At 41.8% G+C, this 19,853-nt stretch overlaps 1 protein-coding gene and 1 pseudogene across 1 annotated transcript; both read left to right on the forward strand.

Annotated features, from left to right (window-relative positions):
• Positions 1–238: 238 nt before the first annotated feature.
• On the forward strand, positions 239–1,192 carry LOC138420522 (olfactory receptor 1165-like). Its single transcript, XM_069553757.1, has one exon. The coding sequence runs from the start codon at positions 242–244 to the stop codon at positions 1,190–1,192; it is 951 nt and encodes a 316-aa protein (XP_069409858.1). The 5' UTR covers positions 239–241.
• Positions 1,193–14,109: 12,917 nt separating this feature from the next.
• LOC138420355 (olfactory receptor 1165-like) lies at positions 14,110–19,179 on the forward strand (annotated as a pseudogene).
• The last annotated feature ends 674 nt before the right edge of the window (positions 19,180–19,853 follow it).

Raw genomic sequence — 19,853 nt, forward strand, 5'->3', positions numbered from 1 at the left:
ATTATTTTCTTATTTTCCAGGTAAAGAAACAAAAGTTCTAAAGGATAAAGCTAATTTCCCATAATAAAATTCATTCAAGTTGTAAAGACTTCAGCTTGACGCTTCAGAGCATTCCTGTGTACACACTGACCACACTGCTTTCACTAGCTTAGGTGGAGCTGTCTTCAGTTTCTTTCACTCCAGCTTCTCATGTTCCACTGCTCAATTTTAATTCTTCTTTGTGTTTTTTAAATCAAGAGCCATGGTACTGAATGAAGGAAATCAGAGCTCTGTGACCATGTTCATCCTCTTGGGCTTCTCAGAATACCCATGCCTCCAGGCACCCCTTTTCTTGGTGTTCTTGACCATTTACACAGTCACTCTGGTGGGGAACCTTGGCATAATTGTGGTCATAAGGACCAGTCCCAAACTCCACACACCCATGTATTTTTTTCTCAGCCATCTCTCCTTTTTGGATATTTGCTCTTCCAGCGTATTTACACCCAAACTCCTAGGTATCTTGGTTGTGGAAGACAGAGTTATCTCTTTCAAAGGATGCATGGCACAGTTTTTCTTTGGCTGTGCATTTGTGATTATGGAGATGTCCATGCTAGCAGTCATGGCCTATGACCGGTTTCTGGCTGTTTGTAACCCCCTGCTCTACACAGCTGCTATGTCTCCTAAGCTCTGCAGCCTCCTGGTCGCTGGGACTTACACGTGGGGTGGAATGTGTTCCTGGACAATCACATGTTCTCTTTTGGAGCTGTCCTTCGGCGGTTCTAACGTCATACATCACTTTGGCTGTGAGTATTCTGCCATCATCTCTGCTTCCTGTTCTGACACCCATTTCAGTCAACTGATGTGTTTCCTCATTTCTACACTAAATGAGGTATGTAGCCTCCTGATTATCCTCATGTCCTATGCTTTCATAGTTGTCACAATCATTAAGATGCCTTCAGCTGGTGGACTCCGAAAAGCCTTCTCCACCTGTACCTCCCATCTGACCGCCATCGCCATTTTCCATGGGACTGTTCTGTTCCTTTATTGTGTACCCAACTCCAAAAGCTCATGGCTCCTCGTCAAAGTAGCCACTGTGTTTTTTACTGTCATGATTCCTATGCTGAACTCTCTTATCTATAGCCTTAGGAATAAAGATGTGAAAGAGACAGTCAGGAGTTTGATAACTATGAAACTGCTTTCTCCCTCAATATAATTCAGAAGTCCAGTGGGACTGAAAAACCACTTGAATTAAAGTCAGCCTGGGTATTAGCCAGATAAATATGCTTGTGTTCATATTATGCCTTATAATTTTCATATATATTTCTGATGCTAGTTTATCTTTATTATAAGTAAATATATGATTATGTTTCAAATAAATTGTATGTTGTATTTTACATTTTTTTTGATGGTCAGATGAGCTACAATTACTTCTCGGTTAATAGAGAAATAATACATTATGGAAGTCAGAGTGATGAAAAGGGATATATAGTTAGAGACTCATTCCTTACGCTACAGTTTATGTTGTGGTTTGTAACAATGCTGCAAACACAGATGATAACTGTGTTTAGTGTCAGGGTTAAGGTTTGGGTTAGTGTTAGGGTTAGGGTTAAATTTGCACTTAGGTTCTCATAACTAACTCTTCTGATTCAGTTTTATAAAATGCAACTTTTAGCTCTTCTCAAAACTTTATTTTACACCAGGTAAAATGAGGAGTTTTGAGTTTGCCTTATAAAAAGTATTACCTGATTTTAAGCAAGAAGATCCTAAAAATAATAGCTAGTCTCTGTCGGCATCACTCATTTTTTGAATACCTGTGTAATATAGTTCAATCAAAGGTGTTTAACTGAATACTGAGAAAAAGTTAAATGTATTTCTAGGGAGATATGATGATTACTCAGTGATAAAGCCCAAGTTAAGAACTGCTCTATTTTTTCTTCTTCTGACAATTACTCGTTCATGTCTCAGGTTTGCACTCATGATCCAAAGGAAAAAAAAATGCTCTTCGTCAATAATGAAGTATGAAAAAATTATAATGAGATTAACAGAGATGCTTCTGAGTAACTGGACGTAATCATGAATCTACCTCACTCAGTTTAATAAGCCTTTCTTATATTCCTTTGAAGTACCTGCCATTACCACATATACTTTTTTTAATATAAATTTATTTATTTTAATTGGAGGTTAATATTCTTAATTATGGTAGCTTTGAAGTAAATCTCACTATCCATTAGAGCAACTTCTGACATCTTTTCTTCTGTGTAAGTGGATCCTGTTTATCCTTGACCATTTCATTTTCATACAAACTTCAGTATTTATTGTGTTCATTCTTTTAAAGCCTGAGGCTCTAGGGGCTCTAAAATTTACGTCACTTGTTCTTTAGCTCTGAAGGTTAAAGCATTCTTGGCTGTAGCCATGCCCTCTCTGCTTCATTCATCTATGCTCCTCCATAATCATTTCACATTTCTGAGATTATGATGAGATCATATTAGCTGATTTTAATTTTACCATTGTTTTAATTTATTCACCTTTATTTTTGGCTGTGCTGCACAGCATGTGAGATCCTAGTTTCTCCACCAGGGATCAAGTCCATGCTCCCTGCAGTGGAAGCAAAGAATCTTAACCCCTGGACCTCAGGGAAATCCCATCATTGGTTTTACTAATGTGGCTTGGCCATTTTATTTATTTCTCATTATCATTACTATGATTGATTTGGTTTCTAAGGGAAGAGAGAGACGACAAAGGCATGTTATGTTTTGAGTTTGACATATTGAGTTAAAAACAATCCACTTTTATCTCTTTCTTTACTGATTAGGGGAAAAAATTGGCATTGATAAAATTCTACAGGCATGGCAAATAGTAAGATATTGTGAAGAATCTATATTAAGAAATTACAAATCTTAATGAAATAAACACACACATTGAAAAAACAGCATTCAGTCTTATACAATAAAAATAGAAAGTGTAAGTACAGTCTTATCTGTTAGTGTAATGGGGGTCTGTGTGTGCTCAGTTGTGTCTGGCTTTTTGTGACCCCACGGACCTTGGCCCGCCAGGCTTCTCTGTCAGTGGGATTTTCCTGACAAGAAGACTGGAGTGGGGGCCACGCCCTTCTCCGGGCAATCCCCCAACCTGGGTTCAGACTCCTGTCCCTGCATCTTCTGTACTGCCGGTGGATTCTTTACCGCTGAGTCACTGGGGAGCCCAAAGAAATGGAATTTGTTTCCAAAATCTTCCTCACAAAGAAATCCTATGCCCTGTTTTTTATGTTGGTGAATTTCTCCAAACATTTGAGAAACATTGTCAATCATGCACAAATCTTTCTAGGGAATAGATTAAGAGGATACTTAAGAGTGCCTTATATTCACTTAGATTTTAGCAATCAGTTCAAAGAAAGCTATTATGAGAAATAAATGTATAGATCAATCTTTCTCATGAGGTTAGTTAATGAATATTCAAGACAAAATATTAACACATTGGATTTTTTCCAGAAACTGAAAAGTGGTTTAATAGTCATGAATTAATAACCATAAATCAACATATGAAAATGAAAGGGAAGATACATTATTCATGCAAATTACAGTTCTAGAGAAATAATTTGGTTAAATACAAAACTTATTCTGCTCTGAAAGGTTGATTTTTCTCAACTTACATTTAATAAAATTGTTATTAGCTACAAGAAACTTTAAATAATCCTCATATTAGCTATTGAAATTACTGTGATTAATTTTAAAATTCTTTGGCTCTAATACTATGTATATATCTAAATTCACATCTCTCAAGAATGTACAAACTCAAAGGAAGTTCCCTAGAGTTTTAATTGAAAAGTTCATACTTCCTGCATGGCTGTGACAAATATTTCTAGCATCCATGTCCTGAATAGAAATTAACCTCTTCCTGATAAGAGTATGAGTTTCTCTGGTGACTCATATGGCAAAGAATCTACCTGCAATGCACAAGACCAGGGTTCTGTCCCTAGGTTGGGAAGATCCCCCAGAGAAGGGAATGGTCAGCTATTCCAGTAGTCTTGCCTGGAGAATTCCATGGACAGAAGAGCCTGGCAGAATACAGTTCATGGGGTCTCAGAGACTCAGATGACTGAGTGACTAACATTTTCACTTTCTTGTTAGAGTATAGAATGTCAGAAACAGGTTATCATTGTGAAAAATATGACCTGTTGACCAGTATGATGAATACCAGAAACGGCTTTCTTTTGGTGCAATGAAGGTATTCAGGGGTTACAACTTATCTATCAATATTTTCTTGATAATCCTTATGCTTGCAGGAGACCTGTGTTCAATCCCTGGGTCAGGAAGATGCTCTGGAGAAGGAAATGGTAACCCACTTCAGTATTCTTGCCTGGAGAACTCCATGGACAGAGGACCCTGGCAGGCTACAGCCCTTGGGACTGCAAAGAGTCGGACACCACTGAGAGACAACACACACACGCATACGTGTTTGCATGAATAAGTCTTGGGAATTACACTTTTAAATAGTCATTTCTACTGCTCACCATTAGAAAACAATGATGCACTTGATGTTTTTATATATACTCATTTATGCAGCACTACGACATCCTGTTATTACTTTCTCATATTTTCGTTGTAGATTCCTTAGGACTTTCTGTATACAGAATCTAGCTGGCAAATAAAGACAGTTTTACTTTCTACTTTTCAGTAATTATAATTTTCTTCCTTATTCAACAAAAATCTAAAATAAGATGTGAATTGAAAGTGGTTAAGGACATTATTTTCCTGGCTGTTATATACAGAGTTGGGAGAAAATCAAGTTATTTTACTTTATATAGGATTTTTTTCTATTTTCTGTTTCTATACTAGACATATTATTAGCTAGAGGTATTTTTGTAGATGTTTATCAGGTTGAAGGAATTTTCTTGTATATCTTGTTTGCTGCTATACAGGTAATCTTTTTTTTTCTTTCCATCTGAGTCATTGTTTATTTTCCTATCATATACTGTGATATTTTATTTTCTAATATTTCATTCAGTGTTTCTATGATGAGGTACATTAGTTATCTTGATCTATGTTTTTTGTTTGTTTGTTTACAACATCTTTGTCTGGTGTTGGTGTTGATGGTTGTTGATTAGTTACTAAGTCGTCTCTGACTGTTTCGCAATCCCATGGACAGTAGCCTGCCAAGCTCCTCTATCATGGGATTCTCCAGGCAAGAATGCTGGAGTGGATTGCCATTTCCTTCTCCAGGGGATCTTCCTGATACAGGGATAGAACATGTGTCCTCTGCCTACAGATAGATTCTTTACCTCTGAACCACCAGAGAAACCCATGAAACACCAGAGATGACCCCAAACTCAGAAAACGATCTGAAATATTGGTGGTGGCCCCTCCTCACTGTCAGAGATGGCCACACACTTTCTTTCCTGGCGTGCCTCTCTGCCTTGCTTCGATCTTAACTAAACAGTTTCTCTGTGTGCTCTCCCACTTGTTTTGCTATGTCTCTAAAAATAAACTTTGTACCTTCATTTACAATTTTTGCCTCCTTGAGAAATGCATTTTTTTTACTGGGGACTAGATATATATATGTATATGTATATGTATATGTATATGTATATGTATATGTATATGTATATGTATACGTATATGTATATGTATGTATACTTATGGCTGCCAGTAACCCGCATCTCAGCTATCAGTTTTTAAACTATGGAGTTCACACATTCTAAACTAATTAATCATTTTGTACATTACTGTTTGAATTGTCTTTGCCTCTTCAACCAAATCCTGAGCTCCTGAAGGTCAGGAAGCAGGCCAAAGAATTCGATCATTGTCCTTGCACAACTCTGGGTCCTAGATATTTGTAGCTGAAAAGCCAATCCAGAAATCTTTGGTTTCTATCATAGAGGTTTCTTAGAACCTCAGTCAGAAGCACCTGGGAAATCAGTTGAACTCATGGATATTTGGCAGAGAAACCCAGGAATGTTCATTTTAAACAAGCCTCTTGGAATATTCTTATGTACATGGGTGTTTTGGAATTAGAGAGCTGTCACATACAAATAAACACAATCCTAAGTACATGTTTCACACAAGGTATAGGCAAGATAGTAACAGCATCAATCATGTTATCAAGTTTAAATAACATTTCCAGTTTTATTTCTTCCTCTAGCTCCCCCTCCCCTTCTTGTCTGAATCATCCTTCTGGAGCAAAATTCTAATCAAATCCTTCCTTCAACCAACACCTTCCCAGTTGTGAGACTATAAAACCCATGATCATAAACTTATCCTTTAAGAATCTTTATGGCCCAGTTGCAACCAAATGACATAACTTTTTAACTAAGAGCACAAACTTTGGGGCCAGACTGACTGAATTCAAATCCCAATGCCTCCAGTTTGAGTATGAGCTATATTTATGGGATGAAGAAAAAGTGTTGCATATATCTCTTATTGCTCTGTTTATTCAAATATCCATGCACTTTTTTTGTGCTATTTATTACTTAAATGCTTGACAGAATTTACCATTTAATAGTATGGGACTGCGGAGAAGGCAATGGCATCCCACTCCAGTACTCTTGCCTAGAAAATCCCATGGATGGAGGAGCCTGGTAGGCTGCAATCCATGGGGTCGCTATAAGTCGGACACGACAGAGCAGCTTCACTTTCACTTTTCACTTTCATGCATTGGAGAAGGAAATGGCAACCCAGTCCAGTGTTCTTGCCTGGAGAATCCCAGGGACGGGGGAGCCTGGTGGGCTGCCGTCTACGAGGTCACACAGAGTCGGACACGACTGAAGTGACTTAGCAGCAGCAGCAGCAGTATGGGACTGAGGTTCTCCTTGTAGGAAGATTTTTAACTGAAAATTCAATTTCATAAGAAGATAGAGGCTATTCATATTTTGCATTTCATGTTTGGTAAGTTTATTTGTATGGTTGAAATGACTTTTCTACACCAACTAGATAGTTACATTTTTTGGAAGAAAATGATATGGAATACTCCCTAATTATTTTTTCTACATTGACAGTATCTGTAATGAAGTCCCATTTTTTTTCTTGAGTAGCAATTGTGTTATGATCTGTTATTTGTAATCAATTTATCTAACAGATGATTGATTTATGTATCATTTTAAACATCAGAATTTTAGTTTTGCTCAATACCTTATTTCTACTCCACTGTCCATTTTCTATTTTGTTGATCACCATTCTCATCTTTTCCTCCTATTTATTGTGTGATTAAAAACTATGTTTGCTTTTTTATCTTCTTAAGATGGAATCACAGATCATCAAATTTCTTCTCTTAAGTAAAACATTCAAGCAAGTAGGTGCTATTTTAAATAGAATGAGGTATTAATAGAGAGAGTACAAAAATGTTGACCTTTTGAGTGACTAGTAGAACTCTAAACTAGTCCTTAAGATTCCCCACCATTTGGTGTACACATATCTTCAACTAGCCATTCAATTACACATTAATCTGGGAGCTGCTGGCAAATAATTTTAAATTATAACTAGTTTAAAATCAGTTGATCATAACAAAAGAAGACTCTCTTGATTGGTGGGTCTCATATAATCTGATGATTTGTTAAAAATCCTTGAATCCCTCTTTAAAGAGATGCATGAATTATAAGAGGGTGTTGAAAGAGAGATTTGTGGTGTGAGAGTGACTTGAGCGGAGAAAACAAAGTGGATACCCAGTAGCGGATTCTAGGAACTGTGAATAACCCCAAACAGATGTCAAGGAAACAAGACCCTATTCCTACAACTCAAGGAACTGCATTATTCCAACAACATGAATGAACTTGGCAGGGAACCAAGTTCTAGATGAGAAACTTGTCGACACTTTGATTTCAGCCTTGCAATAACTTGAATAGAGGGACCAGGTGTATTGTGCCTAACTTCAGGTGTACAAAATTGTTATGCTCCGAGCCCTTATCTCCGAACCGACCGAGAGAGCAAGTCCACCACAGTAATGCAAAAACAAGAAGGGACTTTATCTCTAGCGCACTAGGGCTCAAGTCTCATCCCACACAAGGGAATCCGACAAGAGCCGCGAACAAAGGAGTATGGCGGCTTATATACAGGCAGTTCTTTGTCTCAGTTACAGGAGTAGCTGGCGTTACATGATTGGCCAGGCAGGATGAGCGCATATCCTGTCTCTTACTGGTAAACATGACTCAGGTCCTAGAGACCGTCATTTGGTCCCTAACATTCCCCCCTGTCCTTAGATCATATAGAGGAATCTTCCTCTCGGTCCTGAGACACAGTTTGATATTGTTGTCGAAGCACAAACAGCTGTACGGTATTTATGCGTTTCTTTACAAAGGCTACAAGTCTATTGATAATGCATGGGCCAAAGGTAAGCATTAGTAAAAGTACTAGCAGGGGTCCTAGCAAGGTGGAGATTAAGGTTGTCAGCCAAGGGGATTGTTGAAACCAAGATTCAAACCATCCCTGTTGAGCCTCACGTTCTCGTTTATGTTGGGCTAGTCCTTCTCTCACCTTGGCCATAGATTCTCTAACTATTCCTGTATGATCTGCATAGAAACAGCACTCTTCTCCTAGGGCAGCACAGAGTCCCCCTTGTTGCAGAAAGAGCAGATCTAATCCCCTCCTCTTTGCTTTTTTCTGGATTGAACCTTATTCTGACTTGTGCAGAATTGCAACTTTTACAGCTAAAAGTTGGATCTCCAAGGACCCTAGGGAGGGGCTTGGCGAATGAAAAATTAGGTACATCTCGATTTCCTACTTTCTAGCGCCGAGGTCCATCATTAGAAGTAACACAATCCCAAGTTTTACAATAAGAGTCTTGTGCCCCCCTCACAGGTCTTCCAGTCATGCCTGGGTGCACCTGGGCATGCCCAGAACCCTTGTTCTCGGAGATAACCCCTAGCCCAAGGCACATTTACCATCGGCTTAAGGTCAAAGTATAAGTCTGGCCGCCATGTGTTTGGTGGATGTATTGCGGTAGTGGAGTTTAGCACCTCTCGTGTTAGTCCATTTTGCAGCTTCCAGGTGATTTTGACGGGTTGATGCAGGTTCATGCTGGCAACTCCGGAGCAGAGTAACTGGGTCATCCACAAGAGGGCCCAGCCGAGTTGTCCTGGTCTTGTTGGCGCCTTCGAAGCTTTAGCCTCAAGGGGTTGGACGGGTGCAGAGATGCTTCCCATTTTTTTTTTTTAGCGTCTTCTTGCTCTGCTGAAGCAGCGGGGCGTACATGGTTGCAATGCTCCCAAGGTCCGATACCGTCAACCTTTAGGGCAGTTGGGGTGGTAAGAAGAACAACATAAGGACCCTTTCATTTGGGTTCTAGTGCCTTGGTTTGGTGCCTTTTGACCCATACCCAGTCTCCTGGGCCAATGTCATGTGAGGGAATAGTTCCCTTATTTTGACCCACATGTATTTTCCGGAGCAGTTTTCAGACACGAGAGTGCACCTTGCTTAAGGCCATCAAGGCCTCTTGGAGTTTCCCCAACGTGGGAGGCAGTAGTTTTTTCCCTTTAAATATTGGACATACAGGGGGAGGTCTCCCATACAGAATCTCAAATGGGGTCAGATTAAGTTGATAAGGAGTATTACGCGCACGGAAGAGGGCGAAGGGAAGGAGGGTCACCCAGTCCCCGCCAGTCTCTATAGCCAATTTAGTTAAAGTTTCTTTTAGAGTCCGATTCATTCTTTTTACTTGTCCTGAGCTCTGTGGACTGTATTCACAATGTAACTTTCATTTAGTCTCCAGGACTAGGGCAAGGCTCTGAACTATTTGACTCATAAAGGCAGGTCCATTATCAGAGCCGATGGTCACTGGCAGGCCAAACCTGGGAACTATTTCTTCTAAAATCATTTTTTGCCACTATCATCGCGGGTTTTTTTTTTTTTTTTGTAGGAAAAGCTTCTACCCACCCTGAGAAGGTATCCACCAACACTAACAAGTACCGGTAACCATACTTGCCTGGCCTTACCTCGGTGAAATCTATTTCCCAGTGTTGCCCTGGTCCTTTTTCCCGATACCTCAGTCCTGCATGTTGTCCTTTTCCTGGCCTCATCTGTTGACACGCCTTACAAGCATGCACTATGTTCTTTACAGTTGTCTGGTGCCGGGGAAATCGCAGGCGCGCAGTTTGAAAGAGCATCAGAGTCTTTTTTTTTTTTTCTCAGATGAGTAGACAAGTGCAAATGCTCACATAGTTGCCGTCCCAACTGAGCAGGGAGTATCAAGTAGCCGTCTGAGTCTCGGTGCCATCTATCTTATCTTTTTGAAGGTTGGTGTGTTTTTGGATCTAAGCAAAGTCTGTGGATGAATACTCAGGGGTTGGGGGCAAAGTTCCCATACCTGGAGGTGGAAGTCCGATCGCCAACACAGGGGTGATGAAATCTTTATCAGCTACTTTTTGAGCTGCCAGGTCTGCGGCATGATTCCCTCGTGCCGTGGGGCTGTCACCCTTCTGATGTCCAGGTACGTGTACTATTGACACAGCCCGAGGCATCTGTACAGCCTCTAAAAGTCTACGGATTTTAGGTAAGTTTTTAATTTCTTTTCCTTTAGCTGTCAAAAACCCCCTTTCCTGATATATCAGGCCCTGGATGTGTACCGTGCCAAAAGCATAGCGACTGTCAGTGAAAATAGTTATTCTTTTTTCTTTGGCTCTCTCTAATGCTTGAATCAGGGCAATTAACTCTGCCTTTTGTGCTGAGGTATCTGGGGGAAGGGCCTCTGCCCATATCGTCCGTCCAGAGTCATCTACTACTGTGGCTCCCGCCTGTCTCTGTCCATCTTTTACATAACTGCTGCCGTCTGTGAACCATCTTAGCTCACTGTTATCCACTGGAGTACCGGTTAAGTCCTTTCAATTGCTGTTACCCCGGCCAGTATCTCATCACAGTCATGGAGGGGGCTATTTCCCCCGGATTGGGCAAAAGAGTGGCCGGATTTAGAGTGCAGGGAGTTTGGAAATGAATCCGTGGGGTGTCAAGTAGCAAGGCCTGGTAGTGCGTCAAGCGGGCATTAGAAATCCATTTACCTGGGGGTTGCTTTAAAACTCTCTCTATGGCATGAGGAGTGTAGACCAAGAGTCTCTGTCCATAAGTCAGTTTATCAGCATCGTGGACTAAGAGCGCGGTGGCTGCGATGATATGGAGGCAAGGTGGCCATCCGGCTGCCACTGGGTCCAGTCTCTTGGAAAGGTAAGCTACAGGTCGCTTCCATGGTCCCCATCTCTGTGTTAGTACCCCTTTTCCTATCCCCCGCTTTTCATCTACAAATAATTGGAAAGGCTTAGATGGATCAGGGAGGGCAAGGGCAGGAGCCTCTAGCAAGGCTCGCCCGAGCTCTTGGAAGGCCTCTTTCATTGGCTCAGTCCATTTCCAGTCCTTGTTTTCTTTGGTCCCCTCATATAGGGGCCTGGTCTTTTCTGCAAACCCCAAGATCCATAAGTGGCAATATCCCACCGTTCCCAGAAATTTTCTCACTTGTCTAGGGTTAGCCGGCTCAGGGATCTGGAGGATGGTTTCTTTTATAGCCTGTGTTAGCCACCTCTGGCCCTGTTTTATCTTATAACCGAGGTATGTAACCTCTCACTTGGCAATCTGGGCCTTTTTGGCACTAGCCCGGTAACCTAAAGTCCCCAAGGTTTGGAGAAGGTCACCTGTTGCCTCTTGGCACTCTTTCTCTGTAGCTGCCGCCAGCATAAGGTCATCAACATATTGTAATAAAACAATGGTAGGGTGTTCAACCTTTCGGAGGTCTTCGTCCAGGGCCTCATTAAATAACGTGGGTGAGTTTTTGAAACCCTGTGGTAAGCGAGTCCATGTCAGCTGCACAGGGGTCTGACAACCGTCTTCCTGCCATTGGAAAGCAAAGATCTCTTGGTTTGCAGGGGCAAGAGACAAACTAAAAAAGGCATCTTTTAAATCTAAAACAGTGCACCAAATGTAGTTTGGAGGCAAGTTGCTTAGCAATGTATAAGGGTTAGGAACCATAGGATGAATATCATTTACCTGTTTGTTGACTTCTCGTAGATCTTGAACCGGTCTAAAATCAGTTCCCCCAGGCTTTTTTACAGGCAACAGGGGAGTGTTCCATGGGGACCGGCACCTTTTCAGGACCCCAGAGTCTATGAGGCGTTGTATATGAGGAGTAATTTTTTGTCGAGCCTCCTGACTCATGGGATACCGTTGTACCCTCACCGGGGAAGCACTGGCTTTCAGTTCCACAATGATAGGGGGCCTCTGTTTGGCTAGTCCCATTTCTGCAGTTTCAGCCCAGGCCTGAGGGTATTTTTGAACCCATAGTTGTACTTCGGGGCTTATTGTCGCTGGGGCCTCTGGCAAGTAGAGTCTGTATTCATCTTTTAATGCCAGACACAGGACCTGAAGAGGATGCCCGATCCCATCTAAAACCAACACTTGTCCGTGGTCGAAATGAATTTGGGCATTTACTTTAGACAGTAAATCTCTTCCCAACAAGGGCGCTGGACACTCAGGTATCACCAGAAAAGAATGGGTTACCTGGTGGGCCCCCAAGTTCACATGCCGTTTTGTAGTCCATCCATATCGTTTAGCCCCGGTTGCTCCCTGCACCTAGCTACATTTTTTAGACATGGGTCCATCTTTTTGGAGTATTGGGCTCCCGTGTCCACCACGAAGCCAACTGGTTTTCCCTCCACATTTATAGTTACCCAGGACTCGGGGAGGGGCTTCGAGCCCTGACCCCCCTAGTCGCTATCCTTACCCGCGTAGAGGATATGACTGTCTGGAGAGGGAGTCTCGTTCTTGGGGTTCTTGGGCCCCTCTTTTTTATTTTTACGGTTTTCTTCAGCTCTAAAATTTTTTTTTTTTTTTAATGCAGTCCTCTCTCTCTTCTGGGGTCTCTCCATGATTAAAAACTCTCTCGGCTGCCCTCACTAGATCTTGCAAGGATTGTTCATTTAACCTCTCTATCTTTTGTAACTTCTTTTAATATCAGGGGCTGCTTGATTTACAAATGCTAACATAACTGCCGCTCATGACTCATCTGCCTGTGGGTCTATAGGGGTATACTGTCTAAAAGCTTTTATTATCCTTTTTAGGAAGGCTGCTGGGCTTTCATTTGGCTGTTGTCTCACTGGATTTATTTTGGCCAAATTAGTTGGCTTTTTGGCGGCCCCTCTAAGGCCAGCCATGAGAGTCTGATGGTACACTCGGAGACGCTCCTTACCTTCAGTGCGTTTGAAGTCCCAGTTGGGTCGCACCAAGGGGAACCCCTCCTCAATGAGGTTAGGCTGCATTGTGGGCCTCCCATCCACCCCTGGCACATTTTTCTGGGCTTTTGACAGGATCCGTTAGTGCTCCTCTGTAGTAAAAAGTACCTGTAACAGTTGCTGACAATCATCTCAAGTGGGATTGTGAGTAAACAGGATAGACTCTCAAAGATCAATAAGACCCTGTGGTTTTTCAGAGAAGGAGGGAGTCTGGGTTTTCCAATTGTACAAATCACTAGTGGAGAAGGGCCAATACTGATATGTCCGTTTTCTACCCTCTCTGGCTGGCCCCGCCCAGACCGGAAACGCATGAATGGTGGAGGAGGGAACCTCCAGGTCTTTTTCTGCTATGCTGCCCATTTTTTATCTTTATTTTTTGCCTTTCTCCGAGTTCCCTAGGTGGGGCCCCTTTTTCTGAGAGGAGCTGAAGGCTTGGTTCTCTTTTTGGCTTCTCCCGATGAAACCTGTGGAACCTGTGGAAGCAAGGGAGGGGAAGAGGGAAGGGAAGTGAGGGGCTGAAAAACAAAAGGTTTTAGCCAGGCCAGGGAGTTTTGCACCAGGTCCTGTCAGACTAAAATGTATGGAGTTTGGTCTGGCTGGGTGTCCTGAAGGGTAGGGGGTGAGCACCTTCTCTCTGACCGCTTGAATAGTAGGCAGGCTGAAGGTGCCTTCTTGTGGCCAGGTGACATCAAAAGCAGGCCACTAGGCAGAACAAAAAGTTACTAACTTGCTTTTTTTTTTTTTTTACCAGCAATGATAGATTCTGTGCTCTAGACTTGAAATCAGAGAAGTGATTAATCATAAGAGATAAAGAAGTAGAAGTTGTTTGTCCCATGATCACAGAAAAGTACACTGGGAGCCAACAGAGCACACAAAGAGCAACGCAGACACCACAAATAGACAAACAGATAACAAACGCAAGGTGGCCACTGACAATGCACTCAATCTTACCTGCAGGATGTTCACAGAGCCAGCTGCCTCCCCAGCACGAAACCAGGCCCCGGCCTTACGCTGACTTAATCCAGTATCAGAGCCAGCTGCCTCCCCAGCACGAAACTAGGCCCCGGCCTTACGCTGACTTAATCCAGTATCAGAGCCAGCTGCCTCCCCAGCACGAAACTAGGCCCCGGCCTTACGCTGACTTGCCTCTGCACTTTACGGCCAGATGCCTCCCCAGTAAGATACTAGGCCTCGGACTTAATCTGGGCTTCTGCAACGTTAGCACCGGTGCTCAGTGCCCTTATCTCCTAATGAAGTTACTCCCTTCTACCAGAAGAGTTGTCCTCCCCGGCGGGATGGAGATCCCGGACGAGCCCCCAGATGTTATGCTCCGAGCCCGTTTCTCCGAACCGACTGAGAGAGCAAGTCCACCACAGTAATGCAAAAACAAGAAGGGACTTTATCTCTAGCGCACTAGGGCTCAAGTCTCATCCCACACAAGGGAATCCGACAAGAGCCGCGAACAAAGGAGTATGGCGGCTTATATACAGGCAGTTCTTTGTCTCAGTTACAGGAGTAGCTGGCGTTACATGATTGGCCAGGCAGGATGAGCGCATATCCTGTCTCTTTCTGGTAAACATGACTCAGGTCCTAGAGACCGTCGTTTGGTCCCTAACAAAACTTGTGAATTAATAAATGAGTGTTTTTCAAGCCACTGAATCTGCAGCAGTTTATTATGATGAAATAGACCATTCATATACCACATAATTGATAGGTTTTTATCAATTGCATTATCAAAAAATGTATATTCAACAGGTTTTAATAAAGTAGAAACATTGAGATATAATAATAACTGCAAATGCCATAATATCATATTTCTATTCAGCGTGATATTGAATGTGATTTTTACAAAAATGTAGATGTCCAAATAACAAAACTTAGAGGAAAGACTGAAATAAACATAACACAGAAACAACACTATGCTTGGTCTATTGAACAGTAATTGTGATTTTCTTTTTCTGAATTTTGGAATTCACATCTTCCATGATAAATATAAATATAAACAGGTTGATTGCTAGTGTTATTTTCCTAAGATAAGAAGATAAACATGCTCAAGCTTCTTATATAATTTAATGATGTAAAATGAATTATACTCTAAATGAGGAGTATGGGATTTTCTTTAAATTGCCTTGTTTGTAGCTCATGGAAAACACACCAATCAAAATTGTCTGGGGTGTGAATCCCCAAAGTCACTCAGGTAGACATAAATATACAGCATGATCCCTAAGTTTAGTTTACAAGCATACAGCTTACCCTTGGGAGTGTCTCTATTTTTTAATGAGAAAAAAATGTAATTTTCTTGATGACTTTACTGAAATACACTTTGGAAGAGGTTACAATACTCTTATTACAAGCTACAACAGTTTTAATAAATGTAAGTATTTTTGTTAAATACTTTTCAAGATTCTTATTTAAAGAAGTCTTCAGTAAATCAATCTATAAAGACTACATGGCTTCTGGTGAGTTGTTTAAATTAAGTGATTTACTTTAATTCTGATGTGGGAAACTTTGAAATTAACAATATTTTTGGCAGAGAAACACCTATGCAACCCTACTAGCAATGAAACGGTATTCATTTAATTCATTTAAGGGGAAGAATACAAGATATTGAACTTATTTTTGAACTTTGCTTATATAGCTGAATGATGTCCTTGGTGGATATTCAAGTAGTAGCATTTATTTTCAATTTAAAAAATTAAGGAAATATTAAAAATAAATCTATAAAACTGTAGAGAAATATGCCAGATTTTGCATTAAATTTTTTGAGTTTAAAATCATGCAGGTGAAAGCAAGTTGGAGCAGTACAGCAAACTTGAATTCTGAATTAAACCCCAAAGCAGTCTGAAATATGTTGCCTGGGATTTGATATTAAGAGGTAATAATGCTTTTATATACCAAAATGTGTGTATTTTGTGCACCAAAATCAAAATTGCTGCAGTGAGTGAAACGAAAGAAGTAGCTATCAAGCAGTCTAGATAATGCAGTGATACTGTGCGTGCTAAGTCGCTTCAGTCCTTTCTGACTCTTCATAAACAACCCTATGGACTGTAGCCCGCCAGGCTCCTCTGTCCATGGGATTCTCCAAGCAGGAACACCAGAGTGGGTTGCCGTACACTCCTCCAGGGGATTTTCCCAACGCAGGAGGAGAACCCGTGTCTCTTATGTCTGCTGCACTGGTAGTTTAGTTCTTTTAGAGATCACAGAAATCCAGACAGAAGAGTTCAGATTGCAGGTAATCTGTATGGAGATGATTTTGAATATGGGTAAGCATTTGAGCATGATTTTAAACTAAGACTGAATGAAAAGTAGTCTTGAAGGATGGTTGTAGTTAGGCTAAATAAAAAGACAGCTGCTGAATAGGTGTGTGGTAGGTAGCAATAAAGATGGGAGTGTATTTTGAAGAATATGTTCATTTTGTCCTAATTACATTTTTCACAGCCTCCACCTTGGATGGAAAGGAAATCATAGAGATACAGACAAGGACAGGGAAAAATGGACAAAACAAAGCTTGTGCCTTGATGGCTTGAGACATTAATGGAAATGTGCAGCTAAGAAGGAAACATTAGAAAATAATTAAGAAAAGATTTCCTCTGTGTATGCAGTTTTTCTTCTTCTTAGTCACTATTTGCACCATTTCAGACTTCATAAAATTATAGGTGGTGCTACATTGTAGAATATTTTGAGGTTATATATTTCAAATTCAAAGTAAACATGAAAAACAGCATTAGAAATACAAGAGAAGAAACTAAATTTGGTGGGGGCCATTTATTACATGTGAAATTAAAGTCTTAAATATTTTAGAAAATAATTAAAGTTGGACTTCCCTGATAGCTCAGCTGGGAAAGAATCTGCCTGCAATGCATGGGACCCCAGTTCGATTCCTGGGTGGGGAAGATCTGCTGGAGAAGGGATAGGCTACGAACTCCAGTGTTTCTGGTCTTCCCTTGTGACTCAGCTGGTAAAGAATCTACCTGTAATGTGGGAGACCTGGGTTCAGTCCCTGGGTTGGGAAGATCCCCTGGAGAAGGGAATGGCTACCCACTCCAGAATTCTACACTAAATTTAGTGGGGGGCAATTATCACATGTGAAATTAACGTCTTAAACATTTTAATTCACTGTTATATTTTATACATAATTGTATAGTAAAAAGAAATTCTTAAAATAGAATTATATTCTAAAGGTAAGGTTTCAGAGAGCTTAACTTGTCGGAAACATATTAATAAGTGACTGAGGTTAAATTTGAAGGCAAGCTGACTTGATTAAAGAGTGTAGATTGTTAACAAGACATCATTCATATTCTCTAGGAGATACAATATATGACCTTTCACCAGGGTTTGGCCAGTTGGTGAAATCATTAAGGGAAGGTAAACCTGAGGCTTCTCTGATGAGGTGGGTGCTGAATCTCTCAGTTGTGTGACTTGCGACTCCATGGACTGTCGCCCGCCAGGCTCCTCCGTCCACCAGTTTTCACCAGCAAGGATACTGGAGTGGGGTGCCAATTCTTTCCCCTGGGGATATTCCTGACCCAGGGATTGAACTCATGTCCCTTGCATCTCCTGCACCATCAGGAGGATTCTTTACCACCGCACTACCTGGTAAGCCTCTCTCTGATCGGGGAGCACTAAGGAAAAGTGAGAGAAAAACAGAGGACATCTTGAGCAGTTAGAATGGCCTGAACAAACAGAAGAATTTGCAAGTGCAATCAACAAGTTCAATTAAACGAAGCTAAAGAAAGGAATTATCCATGTGGAGAAAAGGGCGACAGCTGAGAAGGTTGAGAAAATTCAAACAAGGACATTTTCTGAGTCACCCTGACACCCAGTCCTTCCCAGTCCATCCTCTCCTTGCCCCTACCTCAGAAGCTGACTTGCACTCTCCACACCTGTAGACACACGGTATATTTGGGCTCCAACTGCGCCTTATTCGCATTCCTGGGAAATCCCAGACGTCACCACTGCAAACCAGTCCCCTGTCCAGGCTGGGAGGAAAATACCCTCTGTTTCTGTCATGTCTGGTTGCTTAGGGTGAGCTCTCTGGCTTTCTCTGGCAGAAGCCGTAGTGATGGATGAGAGAAATCAGAGTGCGGGAATCACCTTCGTCCTCTTGGGCTTCTCAGAATACCCGCAGCTCCAGGTGCCCCTATTCCTGGCTTTCTTCACCGTCTGCACCGTCTCTGTGGTGGGGAACCTGGGTATGATTGTGATCATCAGAATCAACCCCAAGCTCCACACCCCCATGTACTTCTTTCTCAGCCATCTCTCCTTTCTTGATTTTTGTTACTCTTCTATAACCACACCTAAACTCTTAGAGATCTTGGTTGTGGACAGAAGGACTATCTCCTACGTGGTTTGCATGATGCAATTCTTCTTTGGTTGCACACTTGCGATTACGGAGATGTTCATGTTAGCAGTGATGGCCTATGACCGGTTTGTAGCTGTTTGTAACCCCCTGCTCTACACAGTTGCTGTCTCCTAAGCTCTGCAGCCTCCTAGTCGCTGGAACCTACACGTGGGGTGGATCGTGTTCCTTGACAATCACCTGTTCTCTTTTGGAGCTGTCCTTCTGTGGTTCTAACGTCATACATCACTTTGGCTGTGAGTACTCTGCCATCGTCTCTGCCTCTTGCTCTGACTCTCACTTCAGTCAGATGACACGTTTTATCATTTCTACTCTCAGTGAGGTGTGTAGCCTCCTGATTATCCTCGCCTCCTATATTTTCATAATTGTCACAATCATCAAGATGCCTTCAGCTGGTGGACTCCGAAAAGCCTTCTCCACCTGTGCCTCCCACCTGACCGCCATCACCATTTTCCATGGGGTCATCCTTCTTCTCTACTGTGTACCCAACTCCAGAAGCTCATGGCTCTTCATCAAAGTAGCCACTGTGCTTTACACAATAGTGATCCCCATGCTAAATCCCCTTATCTACAGCCTTAGAAATAATGATGTGAAGGAGACCATCAGAAAATTAGTCAATACCAAAATGTTTTCTCACCCAATGTAATTTTGAGTGAGAAGAGAGATAGAGGAAAGCAGTTTCTTAAATGTGCTTTATACAGTGTGTTGAAGGTTATTACATTTTTCTTCCAATGTGTGCTTATCCCAGTGTCCTACTCTTTGTGACCCCTTCTCTGTCCACGGGGAATCTCCAGGCAAGGATACGGGAGTGGGTTGCCATGCCCTCCTCCAGGGGATCTTCCCAAGCCAGCAATGGAACTCACGTCTCCCGAAGTGCAAGTTGATTCTTTAGTGACTGAGACACAATGGGATACAATCTCTTGAGAAAATTATGTACCATATGAATATAATGTGATTTTTAAACTGCACTGTGATTTTAAAATGTCACCTTCAGTTTAAAAGAAAAATATATGTTTATGTCTCACTTTCAGAATGTTATAGGCAAAATAATGACAGTCTAACAGTGTCCAGGGCTTCCCTGGTGCCTCAGATGGTAGAGAATCTGCCTGCAATGCGGGAGACCTGGATTCTTTCCCTGGGTAGGGAAGATCCCCTCAAGGAGGGCATGACAGCCCACTCCAGTATTCTTGCCTGGAAAATCCCCAAGGACAGAGGAGCCTGGTGGGCTACAGTCCACGGGGTCTCAGAGTCGGGTAAGACTGAGCGGCTAAGCACAGCGCAGCAGAAGGCTGTCCATATTCTGAAATCCTCAGAATTTGC

This window comes from Ovis canadensis, chromosome 15 (genome assembly GCF_042477335.2).
Source record: "Ovis canadensis isolate MfBH-ARS-UI-01 breed Bighorn chromosome 15, ARS-UI_OviCan_v2, whole genome shotgun sequence".
NCBI lineage: Eukaryota > Metazoa > Chordata > Mammalia > Artiodactyla > Bovidae > Ovis > Ovis canadensis.

Bases quoted from the DNA above. Each gene is read 5' to 3' on its own strand.
- LOC138420522 (XM_069553757.1), top strand. From the start codon at position 242: ATGGTACTGAATGAAGGAAATCAGAGCTCTGTGACCATGTTCATCCTC.